This window comes from Manis javanica, chromosome 3, assembly GCF_040802235.1.
Source record: "Manis javanica isolate MJ-LG chromosome 3, MJ_LKY, whole genome shotgun sequence".
Lineage (NCBI taxonomy): Eukaryota > Metazoa > Chordata > Mammalia > Pholidota > Manidae > Manis > Manis javanica.
The window spans coordinates 57,446,828-57,472,060 of NC_133158.1; the positions used below are offsets into that span (position 1 = coordinate 57,446,828).

Below are 25,233 nucleotides of genomic sequence, written 5' to 3' on the forward strand. Positions count from 1 at the left end.
TTTATACATTCTTCTTTGGAAATAATCCAAATACCTTTCCTTGGAGCTTAAGACCTTTTCTCTCTTTTCTGACCCCTGATGGATATGATACAAGAAAAAAAAAACAAAAAACAAAACTCTATTTGACAGACATCATTTGTTCATAGCCTCCTGCTTAGAGCTCTTCAGGGCCTCCCATTGTATTTAACATCCTTCCAAGCATTTGATGACTGCTTTTAAATCCCCATTGCCACCTGCCCATCACCATCCATCAATCTTTTTACATTTGTCTTCCCTGTAGCTCTTCCAAATGTAGTGCTTGCCTCATTTGACACCTGCTTCAAGAACTTAATCAGCACCTTCGATAATTATCCAAGGTCTCCCAGCAAAGACAGAGCTGAATATATAGCTTCTCTCTACAATTTACTAATTCTCCTATAAAATGTGTAGAGACAAGATGAAGGTTTTGAAAGCCCAAGGCACCACTTCTTATTTGCCACAACGAACACTTGACAGGCCCCAGCCCTCCTAGGAGACAGAGAACAGAGTTCTTGATGGCCAAAAGCAAGGATGGGAAGAGCATTGGGGCAGGAGTCAGGAAGGCTGAATTGCAAGCCAACCGCTGCCACTGCACCCTATGAGGAACTCTCATCCCATATCAACCCTGTTTCCTAAGCAGATCATAACATGCACTTGCCTAGATTACTTCTCAGAGCTCTTCCAGTTCTCACATTCTATGTCTCTGACTAGACAAAGGCTTCACTTCTCCCTTCTTGAAAGATAGAGACCATCTCCTTGACATGTCTCTCTCCACCCACCGCTGTGGACAGCACCAACTAGAAACACTCAGAAACCAATGTTTCTTAATCTTTTAAAAAATTATCACCAGCCCAGCCAGAGACGGGTAAGATTCCTCAAGCGAGGAACAACCTAAGACAGGCACAGTCGCAGGGGGGCCATCAGGTGAGAAATTGGGGATCAATAGAGGGGAGGCTTAGAACCTCACCCCCCCTGTTTTGAGAGAAATCTTCTGCATCTGTGGATGTTTTGTTGCCCTTGTCTAGCTTGGATTAATACTTAGTCTATAGGCACACACCTGCACTCTTACAGCACTGAATTAGGTTTTCTACCTTTATCTTGCATCTACCTACCACTTCAGCATTTTATTTAAAAATAATAATAATAATAAGGGAGAAATGTGGGATTCACATATAAATCAAGTGTAAAAATCAAATGAATAATCATATCTGACTTGATTGTTTATAGTTCATGATGTGTGATCAAAACCAAAAGTTTCTGTGATATGACTGCCCTTGCACCGTTCACCATGTAAGAACTTATTCACTATGTAAGAATTTGTTTACCATGTAAGAACTTGTTCATTATGCTTCAGAAGACTGGAGACTGTTGAGAATTAGGTTTGGGGTTGATTAATGATTGTGCATTAAGTCCCCTATACAGAATTTTATTGTTGTTAACAACCATTCGATCAATAAATATGAGAGCTGTCCTCTCAAAAAAAAAAATTATCACCAGTCCTAGAGAGCTTTTTTTTAAACATTTTTCCTTAATCGTCCCACCCAATGAAATTTTAATACCATGAATAAACAGTATATCTGTTTACATACTGTATGTATCTGTGCTTAATTTATAAAAAAGCAAGTTTTTGCTACCCCCAAGAACCAATTTTCATCCCCCTTGGGGGCAGTATTACTGCATTGAAAAATGCATGACTTAGACTGACCCCAGGGCTGCCACTATCTGAATGATACAAGTGGAGTTATTTGCCCCAAACTTCAAAGCCACAAACATTCACAGGCCAGAGGTTTTGAAAATAATCCATTAAGGATAAGGCAGGGTAGAATCAGCCCAAGTTCCCATTTCCTTAAAGTAAATAGCAGCTTCCTTTCATTCTCTTCCAGGCCACGCTGACTCCTGTTCTAGGCCCTGTCCTGGTTCTCTTTCCCTGGGACCTTCACCTCTGCCCATGGTTCCCACTTCCAGCTCCCACTTCATTCATATGAATCTCAGTGGTAACAATGGGAGTGATGGGAATGAGGTGAACAATGGATGACGATGTTCCAGGAATAACTAGAATCCACTCCACGGGCAGCATCAACAAGGCATCTGGCAGGGATACAGACCTATTCCAACTCACTTGCATCAGCCCAGCTCCCCGCTTCCCTTCCCTGTGGACATTCCCCTTCACCTTACCTTGGCACGCTGGCCAAATAGGTCACGAGTTTCCGCAGGTCTTCCTGTCTTATTCTGTCATGATTGCTGCGAGCAGGGAAAGTCAGGATGGGTCCACCTCGCTTATCACGGCCCCCTGCAGGGAGGAAGAAGAGGGATCTTAAGAACACCAACCAGAAAGTGTGTCATAGAGGGAAAAGAATTCCTTCTGGGTGCTGGAGGAAGCAGGCAGAAATCCAATTACTACTTAGGACAAGGCCATGGGGTTTAGGTATAGGTAACATGTGACCTTGGGTAAGTCTTTTGACTTCTTTGATGCTTCATCTGCAAGATGCAGATGGACATGACGATGAGCATATTATGGGGCTGCTGCAAGGACTAATGAGCTGGCACATGGGGAAGCTCTGAGAAAAGTAAAGAAGTAAAACTTTCTATGGATGAGATGATAAGGGAGGTGGCAGTAACTGCTCTTACTGAGAAAACAAGCTGTAGAAAGTGTACAGTCTTTACTGTACACTTTATTGGAAAGTGTACACTTCCAATGCACTTCTCTTTGCCTACTTCTGTGAGGTGGGAGGGCTCAGGATTACCTGACTACCATGGTGAGAAGCCCTTGAAGCACCCATCCAGGACACCATTGCTGGAGGTTTTTAGTTCCATAGAAAAATTTTCTACACAGCCAAGGATATACCCCTTGCCTGCCTGCCTGAAGTGCCACCTGTCACTCCAGCCTGCCAGGTGGGCACATGAATCTTTGTTGGCAATAAGGATGCTCAAGGTCTTATTCACTGCAAATGCATAGTTGCACACTATGGTTACAAATGTTTTCTAAATATCATGATAAAAAAACTGGGAGTAGTATACTGAAATGATGATCATTGTTCGTATTAGCAGGCTGGGATTTTACATGGTTGCTTTTTCTTTCCTCTATTTTCCAAACTTTCCACTCACTATTTATTCTATGATTTAAAAATGTATTCACTAGTAGGTGTGGTGATTAGGAAGCAAGATCAAGTTCCTCAGGAGGGTTAGATGGGAATAAAGCTAAGGTATAGCAACAATGTCCTCAAGGGCATTGGCTATCACACCAAGAACCCCCGTGTCATGATCACAGACTCCCCGTCCCACACACAACTGAGGCAGCCATATGACATCTTTCAGAGCAAGAACCACAAGGAGAACTAATGCAAAAAGGAAGAGGGTTTGCTTGGCCATCACCAATACTGGAAAAGAAGCTGAAGCCCAGTCCTCTGAAGAAGAATCTCTTCTAAGGAAAGGCAGAGCCTCCTAGACGCCCCCCCAAGGATGAGTTCATGGATAATGTTTCCCTCCAACTGGGGGGTCCAGAAGCCATACAGAGAGGAGGCTCAACAAACAACATCCAATTCATTCCAGGATACTCTTGCAGAGGAAATAAGGAGTCTGCAAGGAGAAAATGATCAAATAAGATCAGAGCCAATGAGAGACTTGTCCTGGTGAAAAAATGTTTCGGCGACAGCCCTATCCCCCTGCACCCCCAAACCCCTGCCCCAGCTCCAAGCCAGGGCAGAGTTATATAGAAATACCATAGAAGTGGGCCTGGGCCCCCAGCTCCAGACCTTCTGTACCATGGGCCCTGGTTCTCTGAATGGATGGCCACCCCCAACTCATCTGCCCTGGAAATAGTTCCCACCTCCCAACTGCCTTCCACATGAGGAAAAGGAAACAGGAGGATTTAAATGGAAGGTTTCCCAGAGGCTGGGAGGATCTCCCACACCCCCAACCTTCCCCTCCAGCCTGACACCTTAAGGATTTCCACTCTTAGATGATTCTAATGGCAGCTGTTGCCTTTACTCATGACCTTTCACAGGTACTTTAACAGAGCTGTGGGAACATGCAGAGCCAATGCTGGTTTGACTGGCAAAGGCTAAATAAGGGGTTTAGAAGGCTACTGGCACTGTCTCTCAAGCTAGAGCCAGTTCTGCCCTTGGAGACAGGAGTTTCATAATCATGGCTGGGGAAAGTTCCAGATGGCAGGAGAGGGGGAATGAGGAAGCCTGGGAGAGATTGAGAGGGAGCAGCAAGATCAAACCAGGCATTTTTCAGAAAGGAGGCAACCTTGCAAGATTGTAGGAGTAAAAGGAAGAAGCAGAGGAAGAGGATCATTATGCTGGAAAGAATGGGGACCGTGGGTGGGGCAAGGCCTCAGAGCAGGGTCCTGTCCCTTTCTCTGGAGGGAAGAGGGAACAGATAAATTACAGACAGGGAGGAGTTCAGCCTGCCTGGAGAAGATTGTTCTTCAGGTAAAATAGGAGACAAGATTACCTGCCAATGGTCAGGGTAGGCTTGAGGTGCTGTGGAAAAGAAGCAGGCTGTCACCGGCCAGCATCCATAGAGAATGAACAGCAAGGAAGTGTATAATGTGGGCTTAAAGGGCTATGGCAGGGGATTGGGGCACCGTGAGAGCTCTGTTGAGGGCTCTGGATATGGAGTACATGCTGGGGTCTAACTTGAGTGAAGGCAGAATAGAGCTAATGCATGGGCCCAGTAAGGGTACAGAATGTCCTGTTGGATTTTTAGTTCCCAGAATAGAGGGAACAGCATATGTTTTGTTCATCTGATATCCATCCTCTCCCAACTTACAGGGAAACATCAAAAAAGAGTTAAAAGTAAGAGGCTAAGGCCACAGACATATCAAGGGTCAAGGTCTTGGATGTTCATGGCCAAGGTAAGGAGGTGGAAGGCTTTGGTGTCAAGGAGACTACCAGACACGAAGGTATAGGCTTAGATCGATAATTGACAAGGTTGTTGAAATTATTGAGAGCAATAAGCACAGATGAGAATGAGAACCCCCTGCTAAGGTCTATGTGCATTATGGAAGTGGATCCCAGAGGGTGGAAGACAAAAGTAGTTGTTTTAAAAAGATGATAGAGATGGTAGCAGGATCTTCAAAAGTGCCATGCCCCTGCTCATCAAATACCTATTTGCCTACTTAAGCAAGGCTTTGGTGCTAGGAGCTACAGGATAGGAATGTATAGAATAAAGAGAGCATTATTTGATGCTCTAGAAATAGCACTGATTCCCGGCCATAGAGGCAGGGCATGACAGGGCTAGGGAGGAGGCAAGGCTGAAATCAGGAAGCTTCCCTGATTGAGCTAGAGGAGGAATGGTGCTCACATTTTAATGGAGATTTGGGTTTCCATTAGGGCAGTTAGGGAAGGTGAGGAGGGACAAGAAAAATTCATCAAGGGAATCACACCAAGAGTTTGGTCCAAGTACAACAGTTCTGCAAGATATTAATGGATACACATGATATTTTTTTTTAAGGGAATGAGGTTATTCTGTAGTTTGGGAGATGCTTCATGTACCTGATGGACAGGTGCTTTAATGAACAGGGCAAATCTCCATGAGGGGGGATATAATATGCATTTCCCAAACTTAATTTGAGAGTAGAACCCCTTTTTCTTCTTTAAGGATAATTGTGTAGTGCTGTTGTTCTATGAAACACAGTTTGAGAGACATGGATCCAGGGTACAAAAGATTGTGCCACAGCAGCATGAGTTTCCCTGGAACAATGGAGAGCAATTTTGGTAGGAGATACGGAGGCAGAGAGGGACATCAGGAGGTGGCAAGAAGGGTGTGGGTGCACACCAAAATAAGAGAGAAGAAATGGGCCCTGCACAAGAGGGTTGGATAAAAGGGACAATGGGTGCTGTGAGAAGGAGGTGCAGGCACACAAAAGAAGCCAGAGAGAGGGCAAGGGGGTGTGCACAGGGGGTGACTATGGGGCAGGCCACTGGGCTGGAATGGGGGAGGCTCCCTGAGGCACAGCCACAGATCCTGCCACACACATGTGCACACGCCCACATGCAGAAGCTGTTGGGCTGCACCGCATTATTGCAGATGTGTGTTCCCATGGCAGCACGGTTTTCCTTTACCCTGGCCATGCTGGGGGCACAAGCAGGGGAGAGTGGGCACAACCAACAATTTGTTTCTCTGCCCACCACCTGCCTGCAGCGCTTTCTTCTCAGAAAGAACTGCAACTGCTACACTGCATTATTTAATTCTGGGCTTCTTTACTTTTTTCGTTCTTAGGTTTTGTCTTCAAAAGCTTTGGATGTAAGGGATTTGTTGGTTTGTTTTTTGTTTTATTTTTTAGATGCAGCTAGTCATCTCCCTGGCATCCCTAGCGCCTTCCTAGGCACAGAAGGACAATGTTCCCCAAGCCCAAACTTCTGGCGCCACATGCAGACGAGTGAGACTTGTGCTAGACTGCTCGGCCCACACTGGCATGTAAGAGTGAGCTGCACACCCCAGCCCCCTGATCTTGCTCTGGGAAGCTGCCACCTGCCTCAGGCCTGACTAACCACCTTCCTGGCATGTTGCTTCCTTGTGCTCCCTTAGGACAACTCCATACACTCGGCAAGGTCTTTTTGAGGGATAGCTGAGCCCTGCTACAGGGCTCCAACTGAATTAACATGGGAAAAGATAAACCATGAACAACTAAGCAAGGGTCCTCATGTGAGAGTATACCATATCTGCACCCAAGTGCCCTAAACTGCTATGGAACAGGATGGTGCTCAGAGGCTAGGGTAAAGCCAGGAAGGTCTCCAGAGAAAGCAAAGTGGGAACTGACTTAGAAAGGAGAAGAGGTTCAAATTGGCAGAAGGTGTGGGGAAAGCATTGCAGATAGAGGAAGCTCAGGCGTAAGAGAAATGGGAAGATTGGCAGGATACCCAGGGACAGGAAAGACATCAGGTTAAATAAGGCTCAGGGTCATAAACGAGAAAAGATCTGATTGGGCTCTATTTGGCAGCAGACAGTAAACAGCAGATGGCTGTGGGCCATATCCTGGGTGCCAGGCTATGGGCAGTGGGAGAAATCAGGCTGGGGCTAGCACTGCCCAGTGGCCCCCAGGTCTTCTGCAAGGTTGTCCCACATGCTCAGTAAGCACTCAGAGCCATGCTGACAAAGGCCCTGGAGGCTGTCTCACCTGCACCCCTACCCATACTGACATCACTGCCACAGGAACCTGCCAGGGGGTTGTTCAGCCTGTGCTTTGATATCTTCAATGACAGGGGCTCACTCCTAGTAAGATCTACAAGCTCTTGATGCTAATGGCGAAAGGCAGCTTCCCAGTCACTCTCATCTAACACCACTACCACCAATACAACACGAGTATTGCTACTAGTACTACTACTACTACTACTAACAACATGGAATGCGCTCAGAACCTCACGAAGGTTCACATACTCCCATCCCGTGCTCTGCCTTCACCTCCCAGCCCTGCGCTCTGAATTATCGGTCTCTCACCTCCCCTCTAGTCAGGAGACAGACACCTACCACTTGGTTTCTCCTCCCCCCACACCACACCACCACTTGGCTATTGCCCACTGGCCAGGCCAGCGGTGCCTGTGGAATGAGCCACTGCACTGTGAGGCTACCCTGGCTCTTTCCCTGCACACCCACTCCTTGTAGAGGGTGGTAGAACTCAGAAACAGGCTCCATCTGTAAGGTATAAATAAGCACTTGGGGATGTTTCTTTAAATGTGATCCTTGGCTACTCACATGGCCAATACCCCAACCCCTTCCAAAGATTCTGATCCAGGAGACTTTGCATCCATTCTGATACAATGAAGCCCTAGAACTGGCACCTGGAGAGATGCTGGTGCACCTAGAGCTTGGCTTCAATTATAGCAAGGGTCACCAAACTTTCTTTTCCTAAAGGGAGAGAGAGTAAATATTTTAGGCTTGTGGCCATCTGGTCTCTGCTGGAACTCCTCATCTCTGCTATTGTCGTGAGAATGCAGCCACTAACACTACCTGTAGTAGGCCAAATAACGGCCCCTGAACACATCAGGTCCTAACCCCTGGAACCTTTAAATGTTATCTTATTTGGAAAGAGTCTTTGCACATGAGACTAAATTAAGGATCTTGGGAAGGTTACCCTGGATTATCCAGGTGCCTTCAATGCAGTCACAGGTATCCTTATTAGGAAGACACAGAGGGAGGTTGGATACAGAAGAAAATGTGACCACAGAGGTAGAGATGGGAGTGATGTGGCCATAAGCCAAGGAAGGCTGGCAGTCACCAGACCCTGGAAGAGCAGGGAGTACATTCTGCTCTAGAGCCTCTGGAGACAGCACAGTCCTGTTGACACTGATTTCAGCCCAGAAAACTGATTTTGGACTTCTGGCCTGCAGAACTGTGACAAAATTAATTTCTGTTGTTGTAAGCTATGGAAATTGTGGTAACCTGTTAAAGCAGCAATAGGAAACGAATATACCTTAACAGATGCACATGGTTGTGTTTCAGTAAAACTTTATTTACAAAAAGAGGTGGCTGGTCCACAGGCTATAGTTTGATGACCCTTGAATCAGACATTACAAGGTCTAGGTATACAAGAAAAACTGGAGAGAAAGGTCAAAAATAATTATTTGGAAGTCATTATTCAGTAAAATAAATAGATACAAATATTTGAGTTCCCTTTGACAGAAAAGAGAGAAGAGGAGCCAGAAACATTTTTAATCTCCTGTCCATAACTCACTCAGAAATGAACCCAATAAAATCTCTGGCAGTGTGTGAAGTGGACACACTCCGCCAACTGAAGCATCTCCCATAGGGCCTCAGTGGCTCATGCCGGGCCTACCAGGCCTGGGAGGGCAGGGTGAGGTGAGGTGTATGTGTATGGGGGGCAGTATGTGAGGTGTTTGGGGGGCACCCACCAGTGGATGTGAGCATCTCCCAGAACACCCGGCTGGGACCAGAGCTCTCCCTTCCCTTTCTGCCTGCCTCTGGAGAAAGGCAGTACCTGTTCCCAGCACCCCTTCCATCCCCGCTTCTCTCACTCATACACAAACAAGTGAGCACCAGCTTGCATGTGCATGCACACGTGCTTTCCCAGTCCATTTCAGAGGAAAGTTCCACAGACACTCACCAGACACGAAGGCCACTTTTTCCTTTAGGATGGGAAGGACATCAGAAGCTTTCAAACCATCATTCCGAAAAGACCCTGTGAGACAACAAAACAGAAGGAATCAGGGTGAAAGAGGCCAAATGGCTGAATCTCTGGGCCCCATTCTCAGCATCGCAACCCCATTATGGGCCAGAGAGTTATGCCTGATTCAGACCCTACAGTCCAGCCCCAAGGAACAGGAGTGGGTCCACACAGAAAGAACACTTTCACATGATGCCAGGCCACAGGGGTGACCAAGGGTGTGGCACTCCTGGTCCCTCCCAAGGAGAGGACAGTCCAAGTCACCCTCCACTGTGTACACAAAGCTCTTTACCCTGGAGGTAAAAACTATAATCCTGTTGCTGTGAGCAAGTCAAAGTTGGGGGCCTTTTAAAAAACTATTTTTGTTCCTCTAATGCCTAGCAGAGTGTCTGGTACACAGTAAGTACTCAACAAATATCCAAATATCTGTTGAACAGGTTAATGTCAAGATGGACCACAATGCCCCAATTAATTATTTTTACCTTTCCCCTCTGTGGTACAGTGACTCTTAGAGTTTATTTCACAAATGGGAAACGTAAACCACAAAAATCCCCAAGTGGGAGGCAAAGTTGCAAAGTTGAATGCAATAGCCTTCTCCACCTTCCTCCTCCTCCTGCTCAATGACACCATCACCATCTGCAACAGACTAGAGGTGGGGAGACACCAGTCTCCTGGGAAGGAAGTGACTCCCTTTTTAGCAACTTGTTCTCTGTCTAAATCTATCTCTCAGTTGGAAAGTCCTTTCTGGGGAATAGTTTAGTTCCTATTAGTTAGGGGGTTGGAGGCAGAGGCCTGGGGTTCATATAGAATAGAAAAAAACAATGTGCCTGGAGACCACAGCCTCAGAAGACAACCCAGCCTGGTGTGAGAAGGGTGGGAAGGGAGGACCCAGCTTCCACATACACACAAAACCCCAGACCAACTCACTGAGCCCCTGTCATTCAACTTGAGTGCCCCACGAGGACTTGCCAGGAGAGCCAGCCCACACGCAGAGCTCTGCAAGCTATAACTCTGCTGTGCATCACAACTAGGGACATGGCACAAATGGATCCCGAAAGAGAGGAGGTTCTGTGTCAGCTCAGTGAGACAGACTCAGAGACCACAGGCACCTGCTCTATGGCCTTTCTCCCCTTGGCTTACTCCCCTGTGGTCCCAGTGCTGTCTCAATCCCTAACATTGACTGTTTCTAGAGACGCCCCTAGGAATTTTGGCAACCACCCAGGATAAGATCACTGGCCTCGTGAAGGGGAATGAGCCAGTTGCACATTCAACCAAAGAGGAAGAGAGATGTGTCCCCAGAACACAAGTTTCCATGGCCAGAGGTCAGATCCTCACCCCAAACAAATGCCCAAAGTGTCTCCGACCATTTCACCTACTTCTTCTTTTTCATTCTTCACTAAATGAAGACAGTGAACTTTTCTATTTATCAGTTACTTCTGTTTACAAGTGGTCCATAGTACCTGATGCTGGAGTAACCAGCTATAAGGCTCATTTTGAGCAATAGAAGAAAAATAAAAAAACACCATAAAAATGAAAGCTCTAACTAAAACCATTGGTGTATATTTTCTATTCTTAGTTTCTATAGATCTTTATGTTCTGAACTTAACTTCCAACACAGAAAAGTTATTAAATCTCACTAGTAGAAACTAAGCAGATCAATATGAATCATTATAGAATAGGCACATAGAGTTTTTTCACTCCCACGCAATAGGGGGATGTTTCAGCTTCCTCATGAAAGAAGAGTCCTATCAGGCTTTACCAACTAGACAAGGATCATCTTTAACTAACACATGAATTCTGCATCAAAATAGCTTATTTTCATATGTGAAACATGTCTTTCTATACATCAGTTTTAAAACGTTTTCCTGTATATCACTACATATACTATTAATTTCTACATAAAAAAATTTTAATAAGGAAATTAAACTTCAGTCCTGTCTTCTTTCAAATTATTTACAAGTCCAAAAATAGTAAAGCCCAAACAAATGATATTTTACTGAACAAAAATCCACAAACTCTCTTGTCTCCTAAACTCCTGTCCTACTTTTTCCACTGCTCTTCCTCTCCTTCCCTACCATGTTGAAAGTATACAAGACAGCTCTAATTCCACATAGTCCCTGGACAGTAAGGAACAGTTTGGAATTTGCTATAACAAAAGTAAAAGGTTCCCCATCCTGCCCCCTCTTTGCTCCCACCCATACAGAGAGAGAGGGAGCTCTGAATTTCATCCTTCCCACCCCACTCATTGTGCCTACCTCTTCATTTTCCTTTCCAGACTCCAGGACCTGACAGAAGGGGAGTAGTTAGTAGCTTGTCCAGGCAGCTTGCAGTCATTGGCTCAAACAAATGTCAGTATCTTGGGTGGGGCTGGTCTAAGATTCCTAAAGTTTCCTCTCCCCAGGCCAGAGTGTTTGTCTGGTTCAGGCCACACTAAGCTATCTGCCAGCTGTGTGCTCATTATGAAAAAACTAAAGTGCTCAGATTTACAAAATCCTTAACTAGGGAATAATCATTTGCAACAACAGTAACAAGATTTTTCACATTATAAAAGGATTTCCTCCAGGGTCTCTTTAAATAAAAGTTGCCTTAGTGGTTGGAATTAGTTTTTCATTTGTCAGAAATTGAGCTACAAATAACTTTATAACAATATTTGTATTATGTAAAGCCAGGTAGAGCTAAACCAATTAGCCCAGCAGCTCTGAAGTTGGCGACCTAGCATAAAAAACCTATCTGCCCTGGTGAAGAGCCCGTTTATCGATTCCCCCAGGGCCCTTGTGGAACCAGCAGTTGGAATCTATAATAAAGGGGAAGTTCATTGAACACTAACTCGAATAGGACCAATGAAAATAGCAACATGTTTTCGCTACCAGGTACATGTCTGGGCAGACTCATAGAAAATGTTCTATAAATATTTGATGAAAGAATAAATGAACAGGGGAGCCAAGATGGCGGCGTGAGTAGAGCAGTGGAAATCTCCTCCCAAAAACACATAGAGCTATGAAAATATAACAAAGAAAAATCTTCCTAAAATAGAGACCACAGGACACAGGACAACATCCAGACCACATCCACACCTGCAAGAACCCAGCGCCTTGTGAAGGGGGTAAGATACAAGCCCCAGCCCGGCAGGACCCGAGCGCCCCTCCCCCCGGCTCCCGGCGGGTGGAGAGAAACCGGAGCAGTTTTTTTTTTTTTGGCGAGCGCTTTTTGGAAGCCTTAGAGGGACGGGCCCCCGTTGCTGGGGAGGCAGGGTGGCGGGACCGGTGAGGAGGTGCCTGGGAACGGCGCCGGAGGACAAAGAATATCCCGCGTTTCTCCCTGCGAGACCTGGGGACGGGTGCCTGAGACCGGTGCCTGAGGACGGAGGAGGTCGCGCGTTTTTCCCCTCTTTTTTTTTTCTCTTTTTGGCAAGCGCTTTTTGGAAGCCTTGAAGGGACGGGGACCCCAGTGCTAGGGAGGCACGGTGGCGGGACTGGTGAGCGGGTGGCTGGGACCGGCGCCTGAGGACAAAGAATATCCCCCGTTTTTCCCTGCGGGACCGGTGGGCGGGTGCCTGAGACCGGCACTTGAGGACAGAGGAAATCGCGCGTTTTTCCCCTTTTTTTTTTCTCTTTTCTGCGAGTGCTTTTTGGAAGCCTAAAAGGGACAGGGACCCCGGTGCTAGGGAGGCAGGGTGGCGGGACTGGTGAGCGGGTGCCTGGGACGGGCACCTGAGGACAAAGAATATCCCGCATTTTTCCCTGTGGGACCGGTGGGTGGGTGCCTGAGACCAGCACCTGAGGACGGAAGAAATCGCGCGTTTTTCCCCTTTTTTTTCTCTCTTTTTGCCAAGTGCTTTTTGGAAGCCTTGAAGACACAGGGACCCCGGTGCTAGGGAGGCAGGGCGGCGGGACTGGTGAGCGGGTGCGTGGGACCAGTGCCTGAGGACCAAGAATATTGAGCGTTCCTTCCCTGCGGGACCGGTGGGTGGGTGCTTTTTGGAAGCCTTGAAAGGACAGGGACCCTGGTGCTAGGGAGACAGGGCAGCAGGACCAGTGCGCGGGTGCCTGGGACCGGCACCTGAGGAAAAAAAAAAAAAAAATCGCGTGTTTTTTCTTTTTTTTTTCCTCTCTGTTCCCTCTCTCATTGTTGCTGTTGTTGTTTTGGTTTGGAGAGTGCTTTTTGGAAATCTTAAAGGGGCAGGACAGGCCACTTAGACCAGAAGCAGGGAATCTGGGGATCTCTGGGCACTCTAACCCCCTGGGCAGCAGGGAGCACAGAGGCCCCTTACGGAGATAAATAGTCTCCTGGCTGCTCCCCCTCCCACGGGGCTCCACCATTTTGGAGGAACAGCCCCAGCCAGGCCAAGCCCACAGCAACAGTGGAGATAAACCCCAAAGCAACTGGGCAGGAAGCAGAAGCCCTGTCTGCGCACAGCTGCCCAGCACAAGCCACTAGAGGTCGCTATTCTCCCAGGAAAAGGCTACAAACCAACAAGAAGGGAAGCTCTTCCAGCGGTCACTTGTACCAGCTCTGCAGACTATCTCTATCACCATGAAAAGGCAAAACTACAGGCAGACAAAGATCACAGAGACAACACCTGAGAAGGAGACAGACGTAACTAGTCCTCCTGAAAAAGAATTCAAAATAAAAATCATGAACATGCTGACAGAGATGCAGAAAAAAATGCAAGAGCAATGGGATGAGATGCAGAGAAAAATGCAAGAGCAGTGGAATGAGATGCAGAGAAAAATGCAAGAGCAGTGGGATGAAGTCCGGAAGGAGATCACAGATGTCAGGAAAGAGATCACAGAAGTGAAACAATCCCTGGAAGGATTTATAAGCAGAATGGATAAGATGCAAGAGGCCATTGAAGGAATAGAAGCCAGAGAACAGGAACGTATAGAAGCTGACATAGAGAGAGATAAAAGGATCTCCAGGAATGAAACAACACTAAGAGAAATATGTGACCAATACAAAAGGAAAAACATTCGTATTATAGGGATACCAGAAGAGGAAGAAAGAGGAAAAGGGATAGAAAGTGTCTTTGAAGAAATAATTGCTGAAAACTTCCCCAAACTGGGGGAGGAAATAATCGAACAGACCATGGAATTATACAGAACCCCCAACAGAAAGGATCCAAGGAGGACAACACCAAGACACATAATAATTAAAATGGCAAGGATCAAGGACAAGGAAAGAGTTTTAAAGGCAGCTAGAGAGAAAAAGGTCACCTATAAAGGAAAACCAATCAGGCTAACATCAGACTTCTCAACAGAAACCCTACAGGCCAGAAGAGAATGGCATGATATACTTAATGCAATGAAACAGAAGGGCCTTGAACCAAGGATACTGTATCCAGCACGACTATCATTTAAATATGATGGTGGGATCAAACAATTCCCAGACAAGCAAAAGCTGAGGGAATTTGCTTCCCACAAACCACCTCTACAGGGCATCCTACAGGGACTGCTCTAGATGGGAGCACCCCTAAAAAGAGCACAGAACAAAACACACAACATATGAAGAAGGGAGGAGGAGGAATAAGAAGGGAGAGAAGAAAAGACTCTCCAGACAGTGTATATAACAGCTCAATAAGCGAGCTAAGTTAGGCAGTAAGATACTAAAGAAGCTAACCTTGAACCTTTGGTAACCACGAATCTAAAGCCTGCAATGGCAATAAGTACATATCTTTCAATAGTCACCCTAAATGTAAATGGACTTAATGCACCAATCAAAAGACATAGAGTAATAGAATGGATAAAAAAGCAAGACCCATCTATATGCTGCTTACAAGAAACTCACCTTAAACCCAAAGATAAGCATAGACTAAAAGTCAAGGGATGGAAAAACATATTTCAGGCAAACAACAGTGAGAAGAAAGCAGGGGTTGCAGTACTAATATCAGACAAAATAGACTTCAAAACAAAGAAAGTAACAAGAGATAAAGAAGGCCACTACATAATGATAAAGGGCTTAGTCCAACAAGAGGATATAACCATTCTAAATATATATGCACCCAATACAGGAGCACCAGCATATGTGAAGCAAATACTAACAGAACTAAAGAGGGAAATAGACTGCAATGCATTCATTGTAGGAGACTTCAACACACCACTCACCCCAAAGGATAGATCCACCGGGCAGAAAATAAGTAAAGACACACAGGCACTGAACAACACACTAGAACAGATGGACCTAATAGACATCTATAGAACTCTACATCCAAAAGCAACAGGATATACATTCTTCTCAAGTGCACATGGAACATTCTCCAGAATAGACCACATACTAGCTCACAAAAAGAGCCTCAGTAAATTCCACAATATTGAAATTCTACCAACCAATTTTTCAGACCACAAAGGTATGAAAGTAGAAATAAATTCTACAAAGAAAACAAAAAGGCTCACAAACACATGGAGGCTTAACAACATGCTACTACATAATCAATGGATCAATGAACAAATCAAAATAGAGATCAAGGAATATATAGAAACAAATGACAACAACAACACTAAGCCCCAACTTCTGTGGGATGCAGCGAAAGCAGTCTTAAGAGGAAAGTATATAGCAATCCAGGCACACTTGAAGAAGGAAGAACAATCCCAAATGAATAGTCTAACATCACAATTATTAAAACTGGAAAAAGAAGAACAAATGAGGCCTAAAGTCAGCAGAAGGAGGGACATAATAAAGATCAGAGAAGAAATAAACAAAATTGAGAAGAATAAAACAATAGCAAAAATCAACGAAACCAAGAGCTGGTTCTTTGAGAAAATAAACAAAATAGATAAGCCTCTAGCCCAACTTATTAAGAGAAAAAGAGAGTCAACACAAATCAACATAATCAGAAATGAGAATGGAAAAATCACGACAGACTCCACAGAAATACAAAGAATTATTAAAGACTACTATGAAAACCTATATGCCAACAAGCTGGAAAACCTAGAAGAAATGGACAACTTCCTAGAAAAATACAACCTCCCAAGACTGACCAAGGAAGAAACACAAAAGTTAAACAAACCAATTACAAGCAAAGAAATTGAAACAGTAATCAAAAAACTACCCAAGAACAAAACCCCGGGGCCGGACGGATTTACCTCGGAATTTTATCAGACACACAGAGAAGACATAATACCCATTCTCCTTAAAGTGTTCCACAAAATAGAAGAAGAGGGAATACTCCCAAACTCATTCTATGAAGCCAACATCACCCTAATACCAAAACCAGGCAAAGACCCCACCAAAAAAGAAAATTACAGACCAATATCCCTGATGAACGTAGATGCAAAAATACTCAATAAAATATTAGCAAACAGAATTCAACAGTATATCAAAAGGATCATACACCATGACCAAGTGGGGTTCATCCCAGGGATGCAAGGATGGTACAACATTCGAAAATCCATCAACATCATCCACCACATCAACAAAAAGAAAGACAAAAACCACATGATCATCTCCATAGATGCTGAAAAAGCATTTGACAAAATTCAACATCCATTCATGATAAAAACTCTCAGCAAAATGGGAATAGAGGGCAAGTACCTCAACATAATAAAGGCCATATATGATAAACCCACAGCCAGCATTATACTGAACAGCGAGAAGCTGAAAGCATTTCCACTGAGATCGGGAACCAGACAGGGATGCCCACTCTCCCCACTGTTATTTAACATAGTACTGGAGGTCCTAGCCACGGCAATCAGACAAAACAAAGAAATACAAGGAATCCAGATTGGTAAAGAAGAAGTTAAACTGTCACTATTTGCAGATGATATGATACTGTACATAAAAAACCCTAAAGACTCCACTCCAAAACTACTAGAACTGATATCGGAATACAGCAAAGTTGCAGGATACAAAATCAACACACAGAAATCTGTAGCTTTCCTATACACTAACAACGAATCAATAGAAAGAGAAATCAGGAAAACAATTCCATTCACCATTGCATCAAAAAGAATAAAATACCTAGGAATAAACCTAACCAAGGAAGTGAAAGACTTATACTCTGAAAACTACAAGTCACTCTTAAGAGAAATTAAAGGGGACACTAATAAATGGAAACTCATCCCATGCTCATGGCTAGGAAGAATTAATATCGTCAAAATGGCCATCCTGCCGAAAGCAATATACAAATTTGATGCAATCCCTCTCAAATTACCAGCAACATTCTTCAATGAATTGGAACAAATAATTCAAAAATTCATATGGAAACACCAAAGACCCCGAATAGCCAAAGCAATCCTGAAAAAGAAGAATAAAGTAGGGGGGATCTCACTCCCCAACTTCAAGCTCTACTACAAAGCCATAGTAATCAAGACAATTTGGTACTGGCACAAGAACAGAGCCACAGACCAGTGGAACAGATTAGAGACCCCAGAAATTAACCCAAACATATATGGTCAATTAATATTTGATAAAGGAGCCATGGACATACAATGGCAAAATGACAGTCTCTTCAACAGATGGTGCTGGCAAAACTGGACAGCTACATGTAGGAGAATGAAACTGGACCATTGTCTAACCCCATATACAAAGGTAAACTCAAAATGGATCAAAGACCTGAATGTAAGTCACGAAACCATTAAACTCTTGGAAAAAAACATAGGCAAAAACCTCTTAGACATAAACATGAGTGATCTCTTCTTGAACATATCTCCCCGGGCAAGGAAAACAACAGCAAAAATGAGCAAGTGGGACTACATTAAGCTGAAAAGCTTCTGTACAGCGAAAGACACCATCAATAGAACAAAAAGGAACCCTACAGTATGGGAGAATATATTTGAAAATGACAGATCTGATAAAGGCTTGACGTCCAGAATATATAAAGAGCTCACACGCCTCAACAAACAAAAAACAAATAACCCAATTAAAAAATGGGCAGAGGAACTGAACAGACAGTTCTCCAAAAAAGAAATACAGATGGCCAAGAGACACATGAAAAGATGCTCCACATCGCTAATTATCAGAGAAATGCAAATTAAAACTACAATGAGGTATCACCTCACACCAGTAAGGATAGCTGCCATCCAAAAGACAAACAACAACAAATGTTGGCGAGGCTGTGGAGAAAGGGGAACCCTCCTACACTGCTGGTGGGAATGTAAATTAGTTCAACCATTGTGGAAAGCAGTATGGAGGTGCATCAAAATGCTCAAAACAGACCTACCATTTGACCCAGGAATTCCACTCCTAGGAATTTACCCTAAGAACGCAGCAATCAAGTTTGAGAAAGACAGATGCACTCCTATGTTTATCGCAGCACTATTTACAATAGCCAAGAATTGGAAGCAACCTAAATGTCCATCTGTAGATGAATGGATAAAGAAGATGTGGTACATATACACAATGGAATACTACTCAGCCATAAGAAGTGGAAAAATCCAACCATTTGCAGCAACATGGATGGAGCTGGAGAGTATTATGCTCAGTGAAATAAGCCAAGCGGAGAAAGAGAAATACCAAATGATTTCACTCATCTGAGGAGTATAGGAACAAAGGAAAAACTGAAGGAACAAAACAGCAGCAGAATTACAGAACCCAAAAATGGACTAACAGGTACCAAAGGGAAAGGAACTGGGGAGGATGGGTGGGCAGGGAGGGATAAGGGGGGCGAAGAAGAAGTGGGGTATTAAGAGTAGCATGCATGGGGGGGAGGGAGAAAGGGGAGGGAGGGCTGCACAACACAGAGAGGACAAGTAGTGACTCTACAACATTTTGCTAAGCTGATGGACAGTAACCGTAATGTGGTTGTTAGGGGGGACCTGATATAGGGGAGAGCATAGTAAACATAGTATTCTTCAGGTAAGTGTAGATTAAAAATTTAAAAAAAAAAAAAAGAAAGAAAGAAAGAAAAGGGGGATTACTCCTTAACAGGATAAAACTATTGGTAAATCAAAGATCAACGCATGCTTTAAATATCCTTAATGTTGATCACTTAAAGGGTGTCAGATGATCAGCTATGGAGGTACTCTTTTCTGATAATATTCCTTTCTCTTAATTAAAAAAAAAAAAAAAAAAGCAGTTACTGTGTGCTGACCTCCAATGAGTTCTGCACAGTGGTATAGAGGGCATGTCAAAGTGTGGGCAAAGGGTCTGTTTGTTTCTACGCAGAAGATCAAGGCCTAGCTTGGATACCCAGAAAATGAACTAAGATACGATATGAGGAGGAGCTTCCGGCATCAGCACTCTCTGGAGGACTCATGCCGGGGGATGATCATCAAAAAGCCTCCACAGGGATCCGGACGATGCTGCGGTTGTGGCTGCATCCAGCCCACCATCTCCTGGACTTGCCATAAGAAGGAGGAGGGAGATGTCTAGGCTGGCATGTGCATACAGTGAGACAACGAATTTGACTGGATCTGTACTGTTGGAACTCAACCAGGAGTTGGGAGGGGTGCAAGTTGTAGCACCCCAAAATCTCATGACTATAGACTATCTATGGTTAAAAGAACATATGGGATGTGAACAGATCCCAGAAATGGGCTGCTTTAATTTGTCTGATAGTTCAAGTACAGTTGGAAAATATCCATCATATCATAGATAAATTTTCACAAATGCCTAGGGTGCCTAAATGGTTTTCTTGGCTTCACTGGAGATGGCTGGTAATTATAGATTTGCTTTGTTTATGTCACCGTATTCCTATTATGTCAATATGTGTGTGCAAATTAGTTAGTAGTTTAAAACCTATACATACTTAAGGTACTATACAAGAAGATATGTCAAAGAAATAATCAATCCTCCCAAGTTTCCTTCATATGCTACATCTATAGCTTTTCTTCTTCCTTCCTAATTACAAACTTTAAATAGAATTCGTGCCTCATATCGAATTTACCGAGTATCATAATTCCTCCAGGTGGTAAAGATACCTCGAGACAAGTGCTGGGCATAGAAGCCACAGGGCATAAATCTGCAAAGAAGTAAAAAGCTAACCTTTGCAAACAATATGGCTTCTCTCTCACTTACCAACTTTACATTTCCCTGTATGGCCCCGGAAGATGACTGGTTAGCCAGAGACGGGTAAGATTCCTCAAGGGAGGAACAACCTAAGACAGGCACAGTCGCAGGGGGGCCATCAGGTGAGAATTTGGGGATCAACAGAGGTGAGGCTCAGAACCTCACCCCCCCTGTTTTGAGAGAAATCTTCTGCATCCGTGGATGTTTTGCTGCCCTTGTCTAGCCTGGATTAATACTTAGTCCATAGGCACACACCTGATCATCTGATCATCTACATTTGCCTTCTTACAGCACTAAACTATGTTTTCTACCTTTATCTTGCATCTACCTACCACTTCAGCATTTTATTAAAAATAAAAATAATAATAATAATAGGAGAAATGTGGGATCAACATATAAATCAAGTACAAAAATCAAATGAATATTCATATTTGACCTGATGGTTTATAGGTCATATTGCATGATCAAAACCGAAAGTTTCTGTGATGACTGCCCTTGTACTGTTCACCATGTAAGAATTTATTCACTCTGTAAGAATTCGTTCACCATGTAAGAACTTGTTCGTTATGCTTCAGAAGATTGGAGACTGACGAGAATTAGGCTTGAGATGGATTAATGATTGTACATTGAGCATTGACCCCCCTATACTGAATTTTATTGTTGTTAACAACCATTTGATCAATAAATATGAGAGATGCCCTCTCAAAAAAAAAAAAAAAAAAAAAAAAAAAAAAAAAAAAAAAGAATAAATGAACAAATGAAACATTAACCCTTCCTAAAGTGACTTGCATAAATAAGGTCAGTGGCTTCTTCAGTCACACGAAGTACTGGTATCTGAGCAGATGATCTCCAGGGTACTACTCAGCTCTACCATTCTAAGATTTTTTAAACCTTTTCTTCTATTTATTGTCCTTCAAGATCCTCAGATTATCAGATCAATATACTTTGAAAGAAAGTATTGGGAACAAATTCAATAACAAGATTCAGTGCACTTTGGGAAGATAAAACAACTCTTCCCTGGCCTCCCAGCCTGCATTTTCCCAGGAATCAGCTTAGCAATTGGGATGCTCAGGGCACATTACCCAGTTGGCCCAGGTTACCAAAACGGGAGTCCTGCAATGAAGTGCTTCTATGAAGTACTGCCACGTTGAAAGAGGCAGACTTGACTGCAGCTGCTACCTCTGATACAAGGTATATTTGACAGAACTCTTAGACTATAAACTCTACAACAACTGCAGATTAGCTTTGAAGCCTGTTGAAACATTAGGCCCCTTGCTGCCTCTAAAGAAAGCCTGAGAAGATATAAAAGCACCTGTGCCCTTGGACTTAACTGCAGGAAAGAAAAGAACCAGGGGGCATCCTCATGGACCTGACCCAATGTAAGTTTCGTGCTTTTTCTTAAGGACAAAGGCAGCTTCCCTGGCCTTCAGTACTAGTTCCACCCTGTTTGTGTCCTGCTGCTGTCAGAATTACAAGCCTGCTGTTCTGTTAATTAGCAAAGTTGGAATACTCTGCATTCAGCATGGGTCTTCGGGAAGCCCCACTTTTGCCTCCTCCTTGCTCCAAATGTGTTGTGCTTACATGGCTGCTGCTTATTCCTCTTCACATTTTCCTAGTCACCATTTCCCATGCTGAAAAATGCCAATCATCTTCCCTCTGGCTCCCAGCCTGTGTGTGGCCCCACTTGGCAACAGCAGGACTAGCCCTCGAGCACAGACTTTGTCTGTGGTTTTGTGGTTCTGGATGGCAGTGAGTCTCCTAGGGCATCTTGGTGTCTTGTGCTCCTTGCTAACCTCCTTCAAAAAGCAATCCTGATTTCAACAACTAGAGAAACAAGCAACTAAGTATTAGCTTTTAGAGGTGCACGCTGCCATGGTACCCATGGATTGTTCCCTTATTTGCACTTATTTAGAAGTTACTGTGCAAGCATTTTAACGTTGCTTCAAGTGGGCCTCAACCCTGTTTCACTACTGAGATGGCAAATTTCACAGTGCTGAGGTCTCTGCCTCCTCTTTCCACTCCATCCCTGTGGTGCCCAGCATGGGAGCCTTGATCAAAGTGACAATGAAACCCTGACTGATCAGCACAATAGAGATCTGGCTTACAACTGAGAGTTCCAAGAGCTCATTAGGCTGAACCTTGGTTTGGGTATAATTTGAACAATTTCCTATACCTACAGTCACTTATTCATCAATTCTTTATTGAGCACCTATTATGTGCAAGGCTTTATGTTAGCATTTGGTGATACTTAAACAAGAAAAGGACCCTGCTCTCCAGGGGGCTTCCAGGCAGAAACAGGCAGGTATGTACATAGGACAATGAGCTGGTATCAGAGATAGGGCACCACGTGTACAGAACGCAAGGGAGCTCAAAGGAAAGGTGTTCTAAAGGTGAGTCCTGATGCCTTGCTGCTCAAAGTAACAAGCATCACCTACCAGCTAGAACTCTCAAGCCCACCCCATATCTACAGGATCAGAACCTGCAGTTTAATAAGAAATCCAAGTGATTCATATACACATTATTTTGGGGAAGTGCTATACACTAAATTATGTCCTTCTGTTTCAGAGTTGCCTCAGGCAAAGATAAATTAAAGCATCCTTTAGCCTAATCTAAGCAGAACCTCTAAATTCTGATGTAGTGATGTCATCACCCCTCCCACCTCCACCATGGAAAGACCCCTCACCACTGCCCAGGGATTCCAGAGATTCAGCCATTATCCTGAACCTATCACTCAAATTCAGCTCTGGAATAAAAAAGCTATCCAGTAGATAGATAACTTTCTCTTCCAGGACACTGAGACTGGACTAAATCTTGCTTTTTGGTGGTAAGAATATTTATGAATAACACAGGTCCAAACTGCTCAGAATGTTAGAAACTTATACCACTCTCATGCATCAAATATTTTAACTTTATGACAAATTTTTCTCACTACCCCGATCCTCAGAGCCCTGCCTTCTCTACTATTCTTAGTACCATTAAGTATGATCACTGATCGTATTTATAGACAATGATGCCATCTCTGAGATGGCCCTGGAGGACAGAGGAGCCAGTCAATTTATGGTTATTCATTGCACCTGCACCCCCATTTACAGGTACAAAGCCCTGAACATTAAGCAATGTTGGATGAGAAATGGAGGAAGGAGAGGTACCCCTACCCTAGGGAGCTCCACATCTAGTTCTCTAAAGAGAACTTGACATTCATCTCAGGCAGTTCTCCCCCTTGAAGAGGAGACCCAACTTATAACCTCTGAGAGTTTCCAGACTAATAATAAACCTAATGCCATTTCCCCCTGACACCAGGAAGCTACCAGACTCTGTATAAAAAAAAAACTTAAGGCTATGAGACTCTCCCATCCTGCCCCCAACCCAGCTGTCCTGTAACCCCTGTATCCTGATTACTGGTGCCATCATCCACTGAGTTACCCAGAAACCTGGGAGGCATCCTAGACTCCTCCCGCTCCTATATCCCAAACATCAGTTCAGTTACTTGGTTTTACTGATTCTACTTTTAAATCTCTCTAATCCATCATTTCCTCTGTACAGTTTCACTGACCTTCCCGTCAAGTTGAGCTGTCCCTGATTGTGTCTTGAACTCTACCACTCCTGAAACACATTTGTTTTCATTCTACCCATTAAGTGATCCTGATGCCCTGAGGGTAGAAACCATGTCTTATTCATTCCACCCCAACACCCAGTACAGTGTCTGTCATGCAAAAGAGGCTCAAGAAATACTGAGCATGTACAGGTCCTAAGAAGACAGAGTATGAGTGATGAGTTGGAGGCAACTCATCAGGACCGCTTCCCCTAGGAGGTGGTCTTTGAACCAACCAGGTTTTGAATAAGGAAAGGGCCGTGGAATGGTGCTCTGGTGGGAAGTAACATGTGCCGAGACAGAGAGGATGGGGCAAGCAAGCCATATGCCAGAGATGGAGAGAGCTTACTGGCTGGACAGAGAAGTAGGGTTAGGTAGTGATGGAAATGACAGCATGAAGGCGGTGGGTGGGCTCAGTCATCTCACCCTGAACCTGGTATCTCAATAGGGTAGTCTTCTGGGAAGGCGTCAGCCAAGATGGGGCTGCGAGTGCCTTTGGAAGCTCAGAGAGCCACGACTGCACCCCAGCAAGGGCCAGAACTGAATGGAATTTGGCTAGTCCCCAAGGAAGGCAATGGTGCCAGAACAGAGTTGGATCTGAATGTCCACTTCACATTCTGCTCTATGTGCAAGGAGCTGGGGCAGGATGGGACACATGGCCCCTGCTGAGGTGGGTGGCAGAATGTGGGGGTGGGGGACACTGGAACTTTGTTTCTTTTTATCTTCTTCCTAAGGCCCAAGAGAGGCAGGAAGAATGTTTGTGCTGTGTCTCCTGGGAGCTTGCCAGCAGCAGGCTGGGAGTTTGTATGCGACCCCACGAAGATGCAGTGTGGAAGCAGATCACAAGGGAGCAGACTGAAGACATGGTCCCTTCTGCGCAGGGACTAGAGGGGCAAAGCCCATGGCGGAAGACTGTCTGTGCCTCTTCTCTCTTCCCCACTTTCCTATATTAACCCAGGAGATGGAGACAGGAGTGGCAAGAATGAGAGGGAAAAAGATAAGAGGTAGAGAGAAAGAGCTGGGGAGGAAAACACACACACACACACACACACACACACACACACACTGAATGTACACACACACACACACACACACACACACACACACACACACACACACACACACACACACACACACACACACACACACACACACTCTGAATGTCTTGTCTCCTCTTAATAGATGCTAATGAGCTATTCAGGAAACAGCCTGTTGGAAACTCTTCCAGCGACTAAAAATATGTTTCTTGGCGCTCTTCATTAAAACAACTGCCACTGAGGCAGGGAGTGCGTGCTGAGAGGAAGGAATAAACCTGGCAGAGAAAGAGGCTGGGCAGCTTGTGTCAGCAACAGAACACACAGCAATGTGCAGATTCACCAGCGTCTCCCCACCCTGCGGATCCTTCCGCCCACAGGGGGGCGGACTCCCCACAGCCGTTCCTCACCGCGGGCACCTACAAATAGCGAACCAGCGCCGGCAGCCTCCTGCCTCCCTCTGTTCCTCCCTCCTGGAGCAGCAGCGGTGGGGAAGGGGCGGTGTGGCACAGTCTCCT

The 25,233-nt window shown here is 44.6% G+C and overlaps 1 protein-coding gene across 20 annotated transcripts in view; it reads right to left on the minus strand.

The window, feature by feature from the left end:
• The window catches only part of KALRN (kalirin RhoGEF kinase), a 654,582-nt gene that overhangs the window by 458,926 nt on the left and 170,423 nt on the right, over positions 1-25,233 (minus strand). For all 20 annotated transcript variants that reach the window (XM_073231508.1, XM_073231507.1, XM_073231506.1 and 17 more), the window contains exons 2-3: positions 9,089-9,163; positions 2,194-2,308 (exon numbers count right to left, since the gene is read on the minus strand). In XM_073231508.1, the coding sequence (XP_073087609.1) occupies positions 2,194-2,308; positions 9,089-9,163 (190 nt within the window). The remainder of the gene's footprint in view (positions 1-2,193; positions 2,309-9,088; positions 9,164-25,233) is intronic.